General features: G+C 46.1%; 1 protein-coding gene across 1 annotated transcript; it reads right to left on the reverse strand.

Moving 5' to 3' along the window:
* Positions 1-1,524: 1,524 nt before the first annotated feature.
* On the reverse strand, positions 1,525-18,340 carry scaf11 (SR-related CTD-associated factor 11). The gene is made up of 15 exons (XM_083999865.1): positions 18,175-18,340; positions 13,692-13,738; positions 13,463-13,608; positions 12,610-12,693; positions 11,821-11,900; positions 10,965-11,035; positions 10,654-10,691; positions 10,479-10,552; positions 9,659-9,784; positions 8,724-8,824; positions 5,305-7,578; positions 3,728-4,050; positions 3,458-3,628; positions 2,494-2,613; positions 1,525-2,369 (listed from the first exon to the last, which is right to left on the reverse strand). The coding sequence occupies exons 2-15, from the start codon at positions 13,708-13,710 to the stop codon at positions 2,274-2,276; spliced, it is 3,723 nt and encodes a 1,240-aa protein (XP_083855991.1). The 5' UTR covers positions 13,711-13,738; positions 18,175-18,340; the 3' UTR covers positions 1,525-2,273.
* Between the last annotated feature and the right edge of the window lie 808 nt (positions 18,341-19,148).

Raw genomic sequence — 19,148 nt, forward strand, 5'->3', positions numbered from 1 at the left:
TTCGCAGCTTACTGACGTCAACAGAAATTAGCTTCTATAAAGAAAATGTCACACAACACAACCCTCCTGCAGCTGCAGCCGTTCACCTGTGTGTTGAAGTTGTGTTTGTACTGGGTGACCTGTAGAGGACCTGCTGTTTTGGGATTAATACACCTGTCTGGAGCTGAATCTGGAACCACTGTGAGACCTGTTCTTTCACTTACGGCTAAAACACAGCAGATACTGTGATGCAAGTAATCAAAAAAGTTACTGTTTCCCCTGTTATAACACTGTTATCCTTACAGACAATAAAATGCACAGTTACCCGACTCAAAAAGTCCCATCACAAAATAATACACCCATTAAAGTGTGCGTTATTTTTTCCCCCCAGTCCATCTACTAGTTGGAAAAAAATCTGTTTATCTGGAACTAACTGACTCACTCAGTATCCCTCCACACAGGCAGGCTCAACGAGTTGGTTAGTTCCAGATAAACAGGAGGTTAGGGTTATGGTCAGAGGGTTAGGGGGATGATGATGTGATTACTGTTCCTGGTATTTAGTTACTTTTTGGGAAAAGTAGTAACTATAACATTACTTTTTTTAAAGGGATAGTTCAACATTTTGGCAAATAGGCCTATCACCTACCTACCTACCTAATGGTTCATTACCTTTAATTATTGGTGCAAGCTGCTCAAAGACCACAATGGAGGTGAACGGTACAGGACAGGTCGCCTATCCTCATCAAATACACAATCCAACTCCAAAACACTCTGGTGGACAGGTTGTGACCTGCACATTCACCACGCTATGAAATAATTATGCAAATACATAGCCGGAACTACATTCCAGACACGGCTGCTGAGTGGAGTGAGTTCAAAAGCTCAAGTAGTTCCGTATTTGCTTCATGTGTCGTAATGTTACATAATTATACTTTATTATTTCATAGCGTGGTGAATGTGCAGGTCACAACTTGTCCACCAGAGTGTTTTGGAGTTGGATTGTGTATTTGATGAAGGACAGGGGACCTGTACCATTTACCTCCATTGGGTTCACTGAGCAGCTCACATCTCTGCCCCGCAGATCTCAAAAGATGATGCACCGATAATTAACGGTAATGAACCTACTCCTTTCACTATAGGGATTATGGAAATAGCACAAATGTTAGACTACCCCTTTAAAGTAACTTGCCCAACACTGCTGTGATGCAACTCAGATATGTCATTTGGAATCTGTTGGGTCTTGTACCAAACAAACATGTTCCTTCATGTCTGGAGAACATGATTGGTTGGCTGCTGTGTGATGTGAGGACTGTACTTGACCATACTGTGATTTCAACAGTGCAGCTCTGTTCACCCTCCTGGTAGCTGGTTCCTGGGACGGTGTCAGGACTGGACCTGATGGGACAGCAGGCAGAGAGACAGACAGAGCTTGGACACACACAGACTCGAGACCAGAGCACGATGGAGACGGCGAGGAGGAGGGCGAGCGTCTCCAGCCGTCCTCTCCTGGGACAAACACACCGAGGAACATCAGGAAGCAGCTAATTTATTTCACTACTCTCTGGATTCTTTGCACAGTTCATGTTCACGCGTTGACATTTATTACACATTCAGGCAGGGTGTGAGGTCAGTGTCACCTGATCAGCTCCCCTCCCCCTCCCCCCAGGGACGTGCATCTTACATTACACACTCACTGCTGATTGGCTGTCCCACTTTAGCATCTCTTAAGCCAATCAGGGCCCTGATAACAATCACACTCATCAGATTCCAGCAAGTCACTGGGCCACAGATTAATAAAGGCAATGCACTGTATCTTTAAACTAAGCTTTCCTCTGAAACGTCGGGAGAATATTTTAAAAAGGAACATTGACAATATTCAGTTAATAAGCGATACGGTCAGGATGCCAGGGAGGAGAAGTCCGTCGTACCAGCCGGCACCCGGGGAGGGGGCGCTCCGCTGAGGTCGTTCACTGTGTCGACCATCGACCGCCCCCACCCCCGACCCCCACGCTACCCTGCGCTGCTTACAGTAGTTCCCAAGCCTCGTGAGCTATGCAAAATAAAGGGCTCTTGCATTACAATTTCTGATTGGGTCATTCTTTTTCTAACAAAATATGAAAATCTATAGAAAAAAATCTTCATCGTTCAATAAAAGGTACAGATATCAAAAAAAAGAAAAGTGTCGGCTCTCCGTCGTCTCTGTTGGGAGGCCAAGATTCCAGCTTGAGGAAATTGCACTTGAGCAGCTGAATGGGTCAGCGAGGGCGTTGCCACGCCAGCAGCAGGGCAGAGGTTCATTTCTTGCGGGCGTGCTTGTATTTGTCCACGTAGGCCTTCACCAGGTTGGCCACCTTGCTGGAGTTCACCTCGCCGCTCTTGCTGTGACACACCTGAGGACAAACACAACAGGTTTAACACACACTGACAGAATCATACAGGACGTATCAGAACGACCAGAGGCCTGTTCTACAGAGCCAGTTCAGCTCCCGCTGCCTCCACGTGACGTGTGTTTACCTTCTCTACTGCTTTGCGGACGATCTCCTTGTACTCCTCCTTGGTGATTTCCTTCTTTTGGTAAAAAGGTTTGATGGCTGTCTTCACTTCATTTACAGCTTTTTCTTGGATTTGTTGTTTCTGCAGCAGGACAAGGGGGACATGTTAAAAAAACACACACACTGAACAGTCTTGAATGAATGAATGTTCATTGCGAACAATCTTGTCTACAATAAAATAATACAAATAAAAGTATCATAAAATCATAGTATACACCCAAGTTCGAAAAAGGACTAGGAAGAAGTATACACTTAAATTCCTACCCCTATTTAAAGGTTATTGTTACAACTTTTTTATTAAAACAATTCATAAAAGAAAAAAAAAACATCCACAGATCGTCTAGGGGTGCAGAATTAAAGTATTTATTTTACTGAAAAAAAAGTATAGTGTAGAAATAATTGTTTTATAAATTTTGACGGGTCCGAAATATGTAAATATTTACATTGGCAATGATCTCTGCACCAACAGCATTAGTACGATGATGTCACGTGACTCGGAGCTCAGGGCTGGCAGATCGTGCTGTCATTAGCATTGCTAACTAACGGTCAGCTGGTACTGTCAACACCGGAGCTGCTGCTCGTTAAATACGGTTAGCGTTAGCTTAGCTTAGCATTAGCTACTAGCCACTCCCTATAGGCATACCTGGCAACCAGTGCAATTGAAGGTTGGAGCGAGAGCAGGCGAGTGCGAGTGAGACACCTATTGGCATTATTGGGAGGAATTAAAGTTGTAGCTAACACCTTTAACCCATCATGGTTTATACATTATATATACACAAAACTAGTATATAAAAAATAAATAAACAATACAAATCATTTATTATAAATTATATAAGGTGTAATGTGTTTCAATATATATGCACAAATATCCATATGTAAGTTTATAGTCTGACTGAAGTCTACCCACAACTGCAGCTCAGACTCACCTTCTCCTTCTTGGAGCTGTCAGGTTGTGCCTTGTTGTAACTGGGCTGAGTTGTGGAGGATGGCAGCACCTGGCTGGGCGCTGGCTGTCCCTGGGTCGCCATGGCAACACCAGCTTTGGTAGGTGTGGGGAGCAGGCCGGGTTTCCCGTAACCCACCAGGGTACTCGCCATCTAGGTCAGAGCAGGAAGTGAGAGTGTTGTTGATGCAGAGAGACACAAGAGGACGCGGAGCAGACGCCCGGTCCCGTCCACGTTCCTGTTTCACCGTACCTGACTCATGTGACCGTCGGGCTGAGCTGCCGCCGTCTGGCTGCCTTGCTGCATGGGCGGGGGCGGCGGGGGAGGCGGGGGGAGGCCCTGCGCGCCGACAGCGGGCACCTGAAGCAGCGGCACGGCAGGGTGGAGGTGCACGGGGACCTGAGGGGGCATGGCGTAGGGAGCGGCGGGCTGCAGGCTGACGGGCAGAGCGCCGCGCGGGCCCTGCAGCGGGTAGTGATGGTGAAGAACGTTCAGCTGAGGAGGAATCGCGTTCATCACGGGCACTGGAGCGTTGCCCGGCACCGCCTGGGGGGCAGGCTCACTTTTCAAGGGATCTGGAGAGGAAAGAAAACTAAATCAAGACACCATCAGGAAGAATGTGTCCTACTGTATGAGACCGAAAACTACTGGACATTTATATTTTACATCAACATACAGATACTTAATGATTTTTTAGGGTGTAAAGAGTCAAGTCAAACCACCTCTATTAAAACAACCGAGACTTTCAAAGCAACAAATGAACGTCAGAGAGAATGAACTTTTCTATTTCCATCTTACATAACACTTAAAGGTTCATTCCTCCTTAGCTGAGGGACCTGCTCACAGGTGATGCACAGACTCTGTTCAAAGAGGAGACATCTACAGCAGTGGGAGGTAATACTAGAATATAATATAAATACAATATAAATACAGCATAAAACTGAAGAGTGATCGTTGATTAAGGACCTGGAAGAGTCCAGCTTCAAAGAGCAGAGACAGATGAAACACCAACTGACAGCTGATATACAGTGGCTCTGTTGATGTTTGTGCGCATGCGTGAGATTTTCTGCGAGATGTTATTTCGTGTTTACATCCATGGTTTACAACGATGAACAAACATCTTGCGGCAACAGAACCACTGGGAGCTACTACTACAACAAAGCTAAAAACGGAGATCAAATGAATTTTTTCCGAACAACTTTTTCATGTGGCGGCTTCAGGACAGACGAGCAGTACGGAGGTATTTGGAAGTTTCGTAGTGTGTGTGTTTTGGACGATTCAAAAGTGAACTCTATCCGCCGCCATTATATGATAATCTGTTGCCAGCCGGACCCCCACTGAAACTCCAAAAATGTTTTGATGACTGAAGTTCTCTCAACACTTCCTTGGTGAAATTATTGATTTTGGGTGAAGTGTCCCTTTAACAGGTTAGAGTGGACACAGTGACACCACAATTTAATGTGTCACCTGTGTTCCACAAATACAGAGAAAAGATCTTTGCCATCACAGCAACAACATCATATACACATTCCACTGGATTTGTCTGAAAGAATATAGATTTTTTTTTTTTTATTGTAGCAGCTGCATCAGGAGACAGGGATGTCTTCTGTCAAAAATAATTAAAAATTAATGAATGAAGAACTGACACAAGCTGGACAAATGCAAACTCTATGCAGACAGACAGTGCTGCAGCAGAGATGCTGCTGGTGTGACTGTCCACAGCTGCAGCCACAAGGCGTGCACCACTTTAAATGATTTAAGCTTTCCTGTGAGTATGACTCAGATAAAAAGAAAAGTGAGGAGACGTTAAGGAGAAGAGCAGCACTGACCTGCTGCTGCTGCTGCCGCCGGCTGCTCCTCCTCCTGTCGGTTCCAGCCTCCTGGTCCTCTCTCCCTCTTGGAGTAGTAGTCCTGAACGTCGGCGGGCAGCGTCCTCCTGACGGCCCAGCTGGATGCCGACGACCATCCCGACCGGTCCAGCATGGAGTCGCCGGAGTCCGACTCTTTCCTGCGCCCGCCGCCCCGGTTCTCGTTGAAGCGGCTGTACGCGTCGTTCCCTGAATTGTTGCCTGTACCTGAGAAGTTGTTTCTGGGCTGCCAGCGGCTCTCGCCCGTTTCCTCCTGTTGATTGTAAAAGCTGCGGTTGCTGCCGCCGCCCCGGCCCGCCCCCCTGCCGCGGTCGAACCCTCCCCGGCCCCCGCGGCCCCGCGCCTCCCCCCAGCGAGAGCCGCCGGCGTAGCTGAACTCCCGGGTCTTGCTCTCGGTGTCGCTGCGAGTCTTTTCCGTGACCCAGTCCGGGTTCTCCGACCAGGCCTGGCGCTCGGGGGAGCCTTCGGTGGGCACGCCGTTTTCAGAGCGGCCGCTGCCTCCAAACCTCCGTCCCTCTCCACCGGAGGCGCTGCCCTGCCCCGACTTCCACCCTCCCCTGCGCTCCTTCCTTTGAGGAGACTGCTCTCTGGACGCCGACCAGTCGGGGCTGGCCCCCCGCCGGTGGGACCGCGTTCTGGATCGAGACCTGGACCGAGAGCGGGACCTAGACCTGGAGCGACTCCTCGATCGCCGTCTCCTCCTCTCGCGACTGCGGTCCCTCCTAGAATAGTCTCTCTCGCCGTCCCGGTCGCGGTCTCGATCTCCGCGGTCTCGCTCTCTGCTGCGGGCTCTGGTGGAATGGCTGGAGGGCGGGCTGCCGTCACGATCTCTGGAGCGGGAGCGCGAGCGCCGGGACGACTCCCTCTTGGACGCCTCCCTCTTGGGGGACCAGGTGGAGGTTGGGGAGTGGAAGCGGGAGCGCCGCTGCCTGCTGTTCTTCCTCTCCTGGCTCTTCTCCCTCTCCCGTTGGTCGTTGCAGCTCTCGTCCTTGGCGCCTTCGGAGGGAGCGGCTTCGTCGGCGGGCGGGTCATCGTTCTCCTTCGGTAGGTCCAGGATGGGGTCGTCGCCGTGCTCGCTCATGGGCGAGCTGCAGTCCATGGGGACCACGCTGATGTCGTCCTTGGATGGAGCGTCGTCCTTGGTTGCTTCTCCAGGACTGTCCCCTGCTGAAGGTTCCTCTGACCCTGCTGGTTCTCCATCAGTGTCCTCGGAAGCTTTCGTCTCCAGCTCGGCTCCGTTGTCCTGTGTCTCTGCGGCAGAGGGGGAACCGGGGAGCGTGGGGCTCTCGTACGACTCGGCCTTGGCTTCTTCACTGTTGGCTTCGTTTGAATCGGGGCAGAGCTCCATTTCATCGTCTTGATCTTTTTGCTCGTCACAGTTTGGAGACATCAGGTCTTCCAGCAGAGCATTGTGGGAGTCGGAGGGCGATGGATAAGAACATCTTTCGCTTCCAGAGTTCTTGTCTTCAGGGGACGGGGGGCTGGCCGGCTCCCCCTCCTCCTCTTCCTCCTCCTCCTCCTCGTCCTCCTCTCTTTTGCTCTGGTCCTCCTCAGAGCAAGAACCAGGACTGTTGGGAGCATGGTCTGAGGGGCAGGACATGTCCTCGTCTCCCTCCTCTGGTTTCTCTTCCAGTTGCTCTTCATTGGTTTGTTCCTGAGCCTCATCGCTGTCCCGGTCCGCATCGTTGCTAGGAGACCCTGCACCTCCGTGCTCATCTTCAGAGTTGAACCCGTCCCGGTCGTGGTCTGCACCGAGGCTGTCTTCAGCGTCGGACTGCTGCTGCTCCGACATGTTTGCTTCCTGCTCTTTCTCACTTTTCTCCTCTTCCTCTTCCTTCTCCGTGTTGTCCCCTGCTTCGCCGTCTTCCTCCTCCTCCTCGCTGGCTGCCGGGCTGCTGACGAACTCGGGGGAGCGTTTCTTTCTTGTCGCGGCTTTCCGTTTGCCGCTGGCCTTGCGGTTCGTTACCTGCTTGCCCTTCCTCTTGGCTGGTGCCTGAGAACCCTTGGCCGGTTTGGCGGACTGGTTGGTGGACGAGTCGGAGTCCGACGAGCTGGACTGGGGCAGTGACGGGGGATCCGACGCAGGAGTCTCTTCCTGGGTTTTGCTGTTGCGTCCCGAGCGTCTGGTCGGTAGAGACTCCGCCTCTTTGGTGGGAGCTTTGGAGGTGGAGGCTCGGCTGTTTCTCTTCTCACCTCCTTTGGGACATGTGATGGCGCAGACGACGCCCTCGAACACTGTTGGAGCAAGAACCCAACGTCTTTACTGACAGAGTCAATTACTGGTTTAAAATCAACATATTAGCAGCACTTTCTGACCATTTTGGACACTTTGACATCTACATCTGAAAGATCTGCTCAGCTCTGACCTTACTCTCTCTCTCATTGGGTGGCATTATACAGTATAAACATTCAGCTCCAGAACTTCCACAGGTCTATAGTTTCAGTCATTTTTGTGGTCAGGCAGTTGAAAACCAATTAAACTCCTCAAATACCAAAAGCAGAACCAATAAGGTTGGATCTCATTTATGTATAATCACCCTAGTCTGTGAATACTTATGGGGTGAACAGTGAGGTGGTGTTAAACTATAAATATCTAGGCCGGTGCATATTCTCATTTGCCCAGGTCATAGTATTTCAAAGGAGGTTAAATCGAAAGCAACTGGACTTAGTTATTTGTCTAGGAAGACGTTTCACCTCTCATCCAAGAGGCTTCATAAAGATATAAATATCTAGGTGTATACACAGACACACTCTACAAAAAAGGTTTCTTAAGGAAGCTGCAGATGTTTGATCAGTCTGTGGTGACAAGTGTGTTGTTCTATGCTGCAGTCCGCTGGGGAGGCAGCACCAGACACATGGATGCAAGGCAACTGGACAAACTAGTTAGAACAGCTGGCTCTGTGATTGGAGCCAGAGGCCGTTCTGAACAACTGAGATCATCCACTTGTTAACACCTTGATGGACCAAGAACATCAGCAGTGGTGGACGACTGCTCTCTATTCTCTTCGCTGCAGGACGGAGAGATATAAAAGATCCTCCTTTCCTGCAGCCATCAGGCTTTTTAATTCTTCCACAAATGGTAGATGAGCTGCCAGACGAGTGAATTTCCCTTTGGGGATTAATAAAGTCATTCTTATCTTATTAATAATGTTGACCAGTGTTCTGCAGATTTTCCTCCTGTGGTGCAGACCTATAGCAACATGTCTATTGAGACTATTTAAACCTCTGCTTTGCTCAAACACATTTGTCAGGTGTGAAAGCCCTTTAGCAATCTGAATATGACCATAACTACCAAATCTTTCCAATGATATCTACCTAAGAAAGTTAACTTTCATGTGATCTAATGATCCACAACGATATGTAATCGTCGTGTGACTCACCAAAATGTCCGGAGCCAAACAGTGGACTGGAGGTGAAGGGGGATGAGCGGAGGTCGAAGGGAAACGGGCTGTGGTTCCAACTGGCAGGATGGAAACTCTGCCTGTTCAACAGAGGGAGAGAGGCTTCACATCAGAGACTGGACTGGTAATACAAACCTACTGCTGCTTTCCTTTCCACTATTGTATCCTCATCACTGCACGGCTGTAGCTGTCCTGTGTGACCCAAATTGAAAACTGGACCACTGACCCAAACATGTGCATCTAGGAGATTTTAAATCACGGCGATGTGTAAATTGGTACAATCCCATAGTCTGGGGTTGTGACCTCTGGAGACAGTGACACAGACACCCCATGGTGAGCAGTGGTGAATACAACATGGATAATTAGCATTACTGACCTTCGACAGCAGCTGTTGTTCACTTCTATTCTACATTTTAAGCAGCCAATCAGTTGCTTCCTGTTTCCACCAGCACGCCCAGTGTCTGAACGGATAGTGTGGACGGAGATTATTTCTTGTAGTGAACTAAAAAAGGTGTGTCTGTACAGAGGGCATCGCCATTTTAACATGAAAGCGTATGAGTGTGTACCTCTCTGTGATTTCAGTTCACCCCAGCTCCTGTGCACTGGCATAATTTAATCGGTCATAGACTACTTCAGTTAGTGCATTTAAATCTGGTCAGTTGACTACTCAAAATCTATATCCCTAGCCTGCATTGGTGCAACTCAGATTAGATGGGAATTTAAAAAAAAAAAGACACAAAAGAGAGAAGAGGAAAAGAAAAATGTCAACGGCTTGAGATGCATGAGATTCAGCTTCAGAGGGAGCATGAGTCACAAACTGAGGGTGAGGAGTTTAAAGACGTGGGCATTCAGGTGCAGCGAGGGTCTAATGAGAGATGCTATCACACTGAGCTAATGAGATGGGATTTCATTACCTTGAGGTGCCATCAGCGGGGATGGGAGCAGCAGGAGAAAGCCACGGACAGTGTTGAGCCTGCGGTTTACACTGTTTGAAACCAGTGTCGTATGGTATGTCCTCTGTCGCCCAGACCGGCTCTGCACTGCAACAAGACCGCAACAATACAACAGTTAGGATAGAGCGCTGTTCTAGTCACTAAGACCCATTAACACACACGCATTCATTCAGCGCTAGTAGCTGGCTTGCTCGGTGTGTAGGTGTTCACACCTAGAGGATATCAGGGTTCGGTAGCTTTTAGGAGCTGGGGATCGAACCACCGACCTTCTGGATACTGGACAACCCACAGCCATACACAGGATAATGAAAGAACCTTCCAGACTTCCACCCAGCATCACTTTAGTTAAAAAAAAATACTGTCCAATGGTAAAACAGGATCTACAAAAACACACATGGCCGGTGTAGGGATAGTTAAAGAAATTATGTGTGATGATGCAGCTTTTAACACTGTGGCCTCTCTGCAAGAAGGTTCTGGGTTCGATTCCTGGGTGGAGTTTACATGAGGGACGTTTCCACTAAGGAAGTTGCTGGTAAAAATGTAGGAGACAGGAACTTCACAGGAGCGTCCTCTAACTGTCTCTGTATATCTACAGACTGTGTACAGCCATCCTCGCCCTATGCAAGGCCTGGCTTCACTGCCCTGCATGGATAAGTAGTATATAGACAATGGATGGATGTGTAATGAACAGACCACTGGAAACAAAGTGGTATTCTTGGCAGAAAAGCTCAACAGTGTACTTTACATCATGGGATAAGTGAGTGAGGGCAGTGTGACTTACATGTCCTGTGTTGATGTGGTTGTTAATGAGACACAGGGGGACAGTGACCAGGTGCAGCACTCTGTTCCTCTCACCTGGATGAAACACATCAAACATCAACAACTCAACAACGCTCAAGAACTTTACGTCACGAGCATGAGAGGATAAAAAAACAACAGGTGGAAAGAGTACACACCTTTTTCCTGCTCAGAGAGGAGGGGTCCTCATCGTTACCTGGAAGACATTCACACACCCTTAGATCTCATGGACAACATGTGAGAGTTCACTCCAAGGCTAAAGTAACTGACTCAGACAATATTATGCCATTATAAATACATAATTCCTCTTTTTTTTTGAAAATCATACATAACTAAATTGGTCAAGATGCTTCACTTTCATAAAAAAGAAAATACATCATGTAATGGTAATAAAAGATAACGAAACAGTCAAAATGACAGACAGTGATGGAGTGTAACACGGTTCTGGAAGGTAAAGAGGAGAACGTACATTTCCTCACGAGTCCTTTTGTTTTGGCGTCTGGCGTTCTCTCCACCTTCTGCCGTCTCAGTCTTTTATTTCTGAAAAGAAAATCAATAAATATATATGGTGCTGGTTTCATTTCAAAATAAACCTATCATTCTAAATTTAACTGGATTTTTAAGACTTTAATACTGGATTGCTTCAGTATCATTGTGGTTGACTACATTTTCCTTCAGTATCTGTTCCATTTGAGCGTCTTGTCAGACTTCTGTCCTTGTCCCAGTTTACATGCAACAGGGAAAATCAAACAACTGACGGTGTCCTACTCAAGCGACGATATGCATCGTTTCAGCGGGTTAATACGGCCCCCTGTCCTGTTGACTTTTCTGTCACCAAGTAAAAAACTGAATATAAACAACTTAATGAGCTTAATAAATTCTCAACTACAGTCCCCAACCAGACCTGCCAGTCTGGGCCGAGTTCAGGCTGAGAACAGGATACAAATGACGATCCACAGGCTTCCTTTCTCTCTCTCTCTTTTTTAATAATAAAACACATCCTCTCGCTGGTCACATTGTGTGAAATGCACTGAATCGGCGCCGGCTTCTCTGCTCCACTCTGTGCCGTCTCTACTGTTGTGGAGCATGCGCACATGCATTGTCCAGTTTCGTATACATGCTGAAGAAAACTGATTTCCAATCGCATTGTCTGGGTGTCTTAATCGGAGTTGGAGGACTCTGATATTAGTTATAGTTAGTTATAGTAGTTATTATATTAGTCAGACTAACGGGTTTACATGCACTTCATTTGTCCAGTTATAGTCGGATTAAGGCAATAATATGGGTTTTTCAAGTGTCATGTAAACGTACTGACTGACACTCACTTGAGACAGCTCTTTTGTCCAGGCGTTCTACAGCAGCAGCTCTCAGCTTCAGGTTGACTCACTTGCTTCCTCACCGGAACCTTTAAAACAACAATGACACAAACATGTTATTAATGTAAAGCTGGCACTAGTTAGTGATCAGTGATCAGCAGCGTGTGCTCAGCTGGCAGCTGACCTGACCACGGCACACGGACACAATGTAAACAAACACTGGAGTTCCAAAGTCAAGAACAGACTGTGATGTAACTCATGTGTACTGCACCCTATCCACAGCAGGTAACATTAAATTGACAGTGTTCAACGTTGTTCTCTGTGTTAGTTAATGACTCTGCATGAAGATGAATAATTCTGTTGGATTCACATTCATTCATTCTGTGTGAATTTGTTCTGCTGGTTAGAGTTGTCTGCAGGTGACAGACCACAGCGCCAACAGAACACTTACAACATACCATCTCCATTGTACTGCGACCACAGATAATGAGTTGGCCATTGAAGTTCAAAGGGACACTTTTTCTTCTAATCCGCACCTGCTCTCTCACCATCTGTTGCGACTGAGTTGTATCTGACCTCTCTCTGGTTTCCATGTTTTTTTGGAAAAGAAGTTTCTGTGTCTCTGTGACTCGTTTGCTAAATGGATCGCAGGGAGTTGCCTGCCTGCGACTGAGGCGGTGAAGGAAACACAGACTCTGAAAACAAACAGCCTGCAGACCGGTCCGTGCCGTGGGAACACACAAGAACATTTTTCCTGCTTTACAGAGCAGCTTATTTCAGAGGAGTTGGATGACTGACCTGCACACAGCTCAGATTCCCATCCCATCTGTAAACATTAGTGAAAGGTCTTCTGTCCACTGGGCAGGAAGGAGCCATCTGTAACTTCAAAGTAAAGTACAGACATTGTCGTCATTATCATATATTAAACATATATTATATCAAAAGGTGAGGATTTAAAAACAAAACACCAACAACAATTACATTTATGATTTTGGGCTGTAAAGAAATTAAATTAACTTGACTCAATGAGCTGATACCTGCCTTTGTTTAATACAGATGCTGACTCATTCAGTTACATTTAAGACCTTTTTAATACCACTTTAAACTAAATTTAAGACCAAAGCTGCGATGGAGATACAGAGCAAGAGTCAAAATATACTCTTTGCATTGAAAGGCATTGATGTCAGTTCAAAATGAACAGAAAGGTAAAATGATAATAATCCCTTGAGTTCAAGAACATTTTTCAAATTTGTTTACCGATGTGAAAAAAGAACAAAAATATCATTGTCAGAATTCAGAAAATATCAGTCAGGTAATGAACCTACTGCTATGACTATAGGGATTGTGGTGCCAAAAATGTTGAACTATCCCTTTAAGACCAAACTAATCTAATTTAATGTAATACCCTTTAAAGGTCTTTTTTATTAGTAAATTTAGACTTTTTAAGGACCTGCAGTCACCCTGCCATTGTTAGAGGAATAACAATGTGAGAGTCATGTGTTCATACTGACAGTGTATTCCACTGTAGTTAAAACAAAATCAAACCATTTCAATCTCTGTTGTTCCATTCAACGACACCACACCAACTCACTGCTGCTGTGCGGCTACTTAAATAGGAGTGAACAGTTAATGCAGCGACCCTGAGCGTTACCTCTGCCCATGTCAGGAGGCATCTGAGGCAGAAGACGTGACAGCAGCTGTCGGGCATGGCGAGCTCGTCAGTGGCCAGGACGCCCAGACAGATAGGACACCTCTCCGCCTCCTCAGAGTCCGCCCCATCAGGTGGGCCCTGGCCGCCTAAAGACACGGGAGAGGACACGGTGAGTGGTCACGATCACAGAGATTTTCGGGGTTCAGCATCCGACTACAACTCTACTCACCACTTCCAGCTCCAGTCATGTCCGGCCCTGGCCTGTCCCGATCACCTCTACAACACACAGAGAGGAAACTCAGTTTGTTGACAGACAGCGTGCAGCTGATGAGGCAGAGCAGGTTATGTATTTTCTTTCAGGTTGGGTTTCCAGTGGTTGGCAACATTTACACATCCCCACTACTGATGTGCAATGTGGCTGTCCAGGTTGGGTGAGGTAAGATTATCCAATCAGAAACAAGGTGTCTCTGTTAATAATGTGCGTGTTTATCTCATCCATGGCTCAGATGGTCAGCCACTCCCTCCTCAAAAAGCCTCCACTAATTATTTAACTAGAAATATCGCATCACGTTTGCATGCAGGTTGCATGTCTGGTACAGCCTACACACACACTTCAAAGACTGAGTCACAAAACTAATTAATTTCATGACTGTTAAAAGTTCAAGTATAAAACTTCCAAGACACAGCAAAATAAAAAACACATATCAAATGCAGACAAATAGTCACTGTGAAGACTGGGATCTAGTTTCCATGATAGAATTCAGTGTTTCCCATACATTCATTTATTTGTGGCGGCCCGCTACAAATACATTTTTCGGCTTTTGGCTCCACCAACGCAATATCATTCTGTTCATTCATCTCCGCATAGCGCTCTTTCTCCATTATTGCCGTTCACACACATACACAGAGAAGCGTGCATGCATGACAGCAGTGCGCGGTAAAAGCAGAACTCATACGGTCTGATCGTACAACTTCCAGTATAAGTGGACACGGTCATAGCTACTAAAGATGACAAGGCACATTGTGAATCTGTGTCTGACTTTTTTATTTTGCTAGATTAACATCTAAACACCCCACAAACTGGATGGTATCAGTCTACCACTGTTTCCCTCCAAAATCAGCTACATGACAATAGTATTACTATAATCAACCAACCAATAGAGCGCCGAAGCGGAAGCAGGAAGTGACGTCGCCATGGGACCTCAATTCAAAAAAGTCTCCATGTGAAGTGTTTTATTTCGTGATCCGATTGAATTGTGTCATGAGAAAAATATATGACCATAAAACATCACGTTTCATGCCAAAAAATCAGCAGTTTATCGTAAAACGGCAACGGAAGAATGTATTTTGTGTGAAGACTGCTCTACGGACTACAGACCTGGTGTCCCACAAAAAATACGTCACCAACTGACACGGGAAAGGGCGGCATGTGGTGTGTGACGTCACCTACGCGACCTGTAGTCTTTCTGGTTACGGATTCTTCGGAATTTTATTTTACAATAGTTTTACAACAAACTGCTGATTTCTCGGCATGAAACGCGATGTTTTAAACAGGCAGAGGTCATATTTTTTTCTCATGGCACAATTCAATCGGATCACGAAATAAAAATTTGACTCCCGTTCACTTACATGGACACTTTTTCCGAATTGAGGACCCATGGAGACGTTACTTCCTGCTTCCGCTTCGGCACAGGATACAGTTGATGTACGCACTCTCTTACTATCCTCATGCAAATGAATGAGACGTGCAATGACACAACATTTTATCGCTATACGCCGACTTGTATCACTATGATTCGGTTGTTTCTCCATACATCAACCTTGATGTACCCGGGTGTATTAGATCCATGTTGCATAGTGAGACCTGTATTAACTCACATGACTGATGAAATCTCCGACTGAGGAAGCTGTGACTGGACAGTGTGGCAGAGGAGAAGGAGAGGTGATTGGACTGGCTGCCAACAGTCAATAGATGTCTGGATGATACTGATGAACTGTCCAACTCCCACATCCACAGTTTCCAGTACAAATAACTTTCAGCCTCATAAAAAAGCAGTGGAGTCTTTGTGCTACTGCCCCACCTGTATGTCTGCTGTGAGCTGGCCAGCACAGACAGCCCCTGGCCTGGCTCTATTTCACAAAGACTCAGATTTCAGATAGCAGCCGAGTCCTTGACTAAACTTAAGACATACTGTGCTACATTGGATTCTGGGTAAATTATGGCTTTTTTCCCAAATTGGCTCAGCAAAGAACGTTCATCTGTTCATCTGGTTTTACCCAAGTTGGAAATGTTCTTTTATCAGTCACAAGAGTGTAACAAGAAGAAAGATGTAATTTAGAAAAATAAATCTCTGCCGTCTTAAAGACTCTTTCCTATCTCATTGCTCTCTCTACAATAATGTTTGTTTTTTTCTTTTCTTCTGCTTTTTGCTTTGAAGTAATTCATCTTTATTTTTTTTGCATTACTAATCTATTCATAAAATGATGATTGGACAAACAGTGCAGATACAGATCTCCACCATATCTTTATGAAACCAGCTCCCTGTGTGTCGGTCGGTCTGTGTGGGTGGGACACGTCTCAGCTCACATCAATCTGAAGAGTGGTACACAGAGAGCATAGGACAACGATCAAGATGACTGAAGTCAGCCAACATAACAGGCTGCCCTGGTAGCTCCTCCCGCTAAGTCCTTTCTGCAGTGTCACAGGTTCCAATCCACCCCCACGCTCTTCCTGTCACTCTTAGCTATCAAACAAACTCCCGCATTGAACACCTACAAGAGCAGAAGGCTGAAACAGTCTCTGTTCACGTGTGCTGAGGTTCAAGTCCTGTGTCAACAACCTACACATCCTGGAAAATATAGTGCTGACAAAGACACCAAGTAGACACCAGAAAAACGACGATTGTTCAGCATGTTACACACATTAATTACCTGCTCACAATGACAACTGCTCTGTGTTGGGGAATGAATGAATGAATGAATGAATGAATGAATGAATGAATGTGAACAATCACACAGCAGTCTTCTCCATTTCAGAACAGAAACCAGGTGAATTGTCTGGATAATAGCTGCCAGTCCTTCATCATCATCATCACTCTCACAAAGTGAATCAGAATGAGCCAAAAAAAAAAAAAGTTGTGAATTGAATGCCTCCTATTAACCCTGTAATCATCACCATGATTTTTCTATGCCTTCTTGCATTAATAGTAAGTAAACAGCATCAGGCTGACTTCAGGTTGGTGGTGACTGTTTTATTGATGTAATAAGACTGTATGAGCTGAGTCACTGTTTGACATAAAAACAAACATGTTTTTAAATGTAGTGGTATAACAGTGTAGTAATCACAGATTAACAACTACACTGTTTTCTACCGTGAATGATGCAGTGCCTCTTCTCATTATAGAAGCAGTGAGGAATCTGATTTTACTTCCAAGATGAAAACCTGAAGAAAACTACAGCATCACTTAAATTAGACGAAGCTGCAGTTCAGAAATACCAAACACTGATTTCTCATGATTGATTCTCTTTCATACTATAACAATATGACTGTTCACAGGCTATTTGGCCTCATCAAAGTATGGGCCTGTTGTGAGGAGGAGCCCACACCATTTGATCATAGCTAATAAATGATTAAGCTGAAAAATCAGAAAGAGATCACGTCAGCTGTAATGTAAATTATTGTTAACTGCAGTTCATTTCTAACGTCAAATGTACTTGTAGTCTGACTCAAATCATAAGGACATCAGTGGCCTAAAAACCAATACATTGATAACAGTCCTGATCAGGTGAAGTCGGAGGACTGGTCTGTGATCAGCTGTGATTTTTAGGCTTTAAGCTGAGTGTGGACAGTTGTGATTGACCCTGAGTCACGGTGAACAAACAGAGCTCCAGCAGGCCATCACACCTCTCCAGCTGGCTGACAATGAGCAGGAATCCTTGGCCCGGGGGCTGAGACTTAAATCCCCTTGCTGGCTGATCCAGAGCCAGCGTTCGCTTCGTCCGCACACTTTAGATTATGATCATCTTAAAATTAGTCAAAGTGAAACCTACTCGACAGACTCAGACCACAGCCTCCGGGAAGTGGGGGCTCCTGGGTCTCATTTCTGAACACTTAAAATAAACCAAGTCAACACGGGCCGATAGTCTGCAGCCTAGTTCGCCAACTGTCAGTTTAACTGTGTTATTCGCTGCCTGTTTAACTCCGCCGGCTAACTTGTTAGCTTCAAAATCCCAATCAAACTACAGCACAGCCTTCGACTGAATCCTCCTTATGTTAACTTATAACGAACCAGACTGTTGTTGTCAGCAGAGAGCAGCTGAGTTGGCAGCTTCATACTTGCTGCTGTTTTGGGCAAGCACGGCCTGGTTCCTGGAGACACTAAATTAGCAACTTGATCACCCATTGCCAACGCGACGGCGACACCATGGTTGTTGTTGGTTAGCCACACGGCTACCGCTAGCTAAAAACACAGCTACCTGAGAGCTAGCTGGCTGTTGTTAGCACAGCCGCAAACAAGGCTAAATTCTATCTAATATTAGCCACGATGATTGCACTGAAGGTCACAAGTTAGCTAGCTAGCTTGCCAGCTAGCAGCGGCGAGTTTAGCTGGGAGCTAGCAGGCTAGCTGCTCCGAACAACAGCACCTGCCTACGTCGCTTTTACTGTGCTAGCAGTTAGCTCCGGTTAGCTAGCTTCGAGTGTCGTTACTTACCTTCAAGCGCGGCTGCGGCTCGTTTGCACCTCTCGGAGCGTGTGTACGGTTCGGACGCCTGCTATGAAACGCTGATAAGTGTGTGTGTGTGGGCAGTGTTTTTGGCTAGGAGCGGAGCGGAGCGTTCACAAAGTCTCAGCCACATGTCTGTCGCTCTGACTGAGAGCGGCTGCAGGTGGCGACACCCACCGGCGCCGCCGAGCACCGCAGCAGGCACTACGGATTTCTCCATCTGCTGCGGCTTCCACTCAGGGAACAGCAACAGGTGGTGGAGCAGTCACACACCTCCACTAGTAGTCCCGTGGATGTAACTGACACGCTTTGCTTGTTGTTTCCTGTATTCGTTTGATTTATTTGCCAGATAATGCAAACAGTTTATAGTGGGTAAACAAGAAGTGCACATTCCTGTTTGTTTTGATTGGCTGCTGTAGCACCACATTGACCACTGAGCTAGAGAGGAGAGAAACAAGCTAACACCAGAGACAAATCAGATTATTCCCTGAGCAGAGGTCCAATATTAAAGAGTTTTCTGAAATTAGTTCTTTTCTGAATGTGTTTCAAGTCCTACATACTAACTATCAAAATAGATAGATAGATAGATAGATAGATAGATAGATAGATAGATAGATAGATAGATAGATAGATAGATAGATAGATAGATAGATAGATAGATAGATAGATAGATAATTGTCATTCACACCCTGAAACATGAACGAGATGCAGGACTCAGGTAGGCTACTATAGTAGTAGCCTACCTTCTTCTCTGGAGGAGGGTCTGGCGAGCCAGACTAGTACTATAGTAACAAAATAAGCAATAAATAATAACTAACATACTAAAATAGAATAAGTCTATATAAGTAATTTGTGAATAAAAATATATTAGATTCATCTGTGCTAAGTGTAAGTTGAGTAGTGTGGCAGTGTGGAGCAGTTCAACAGTGTCACCTTTGCCTGGATGCAGCGTGGCCTCCTGC

The sequence above is a fragment of the Trachurus trachurus genome (genome assembly GCF_905171665.1).
Source record: "Trachurus trachurus genome assembly, chromosome: 23".
Taxonomy (NCBI): Eukaryota; Metazoa; Chordata; class Actinopteri; order Carangiformes; family Carangidae; genus Trachurus; species Trachurus trachurus.

Coding starts and splice junctions, on each gene's coding strand:
- scaf11 (XM_083999865.1), bottom strand. Junction 11,036..11,820: donor GGACAAAAGAGCTGTCTCAA/GTGAGTGTCAGT, acceptor TTTTCTTTTCAG/AAATAAAAGACTGAGACGGC. Junction 2,370..2,493: donor TCCGCAAAGCAGTAGAGAAG/GTAAACACACGT, acceptor GTTTGTCCTCAG/GTGTGTCACAGCAAGAGCGG.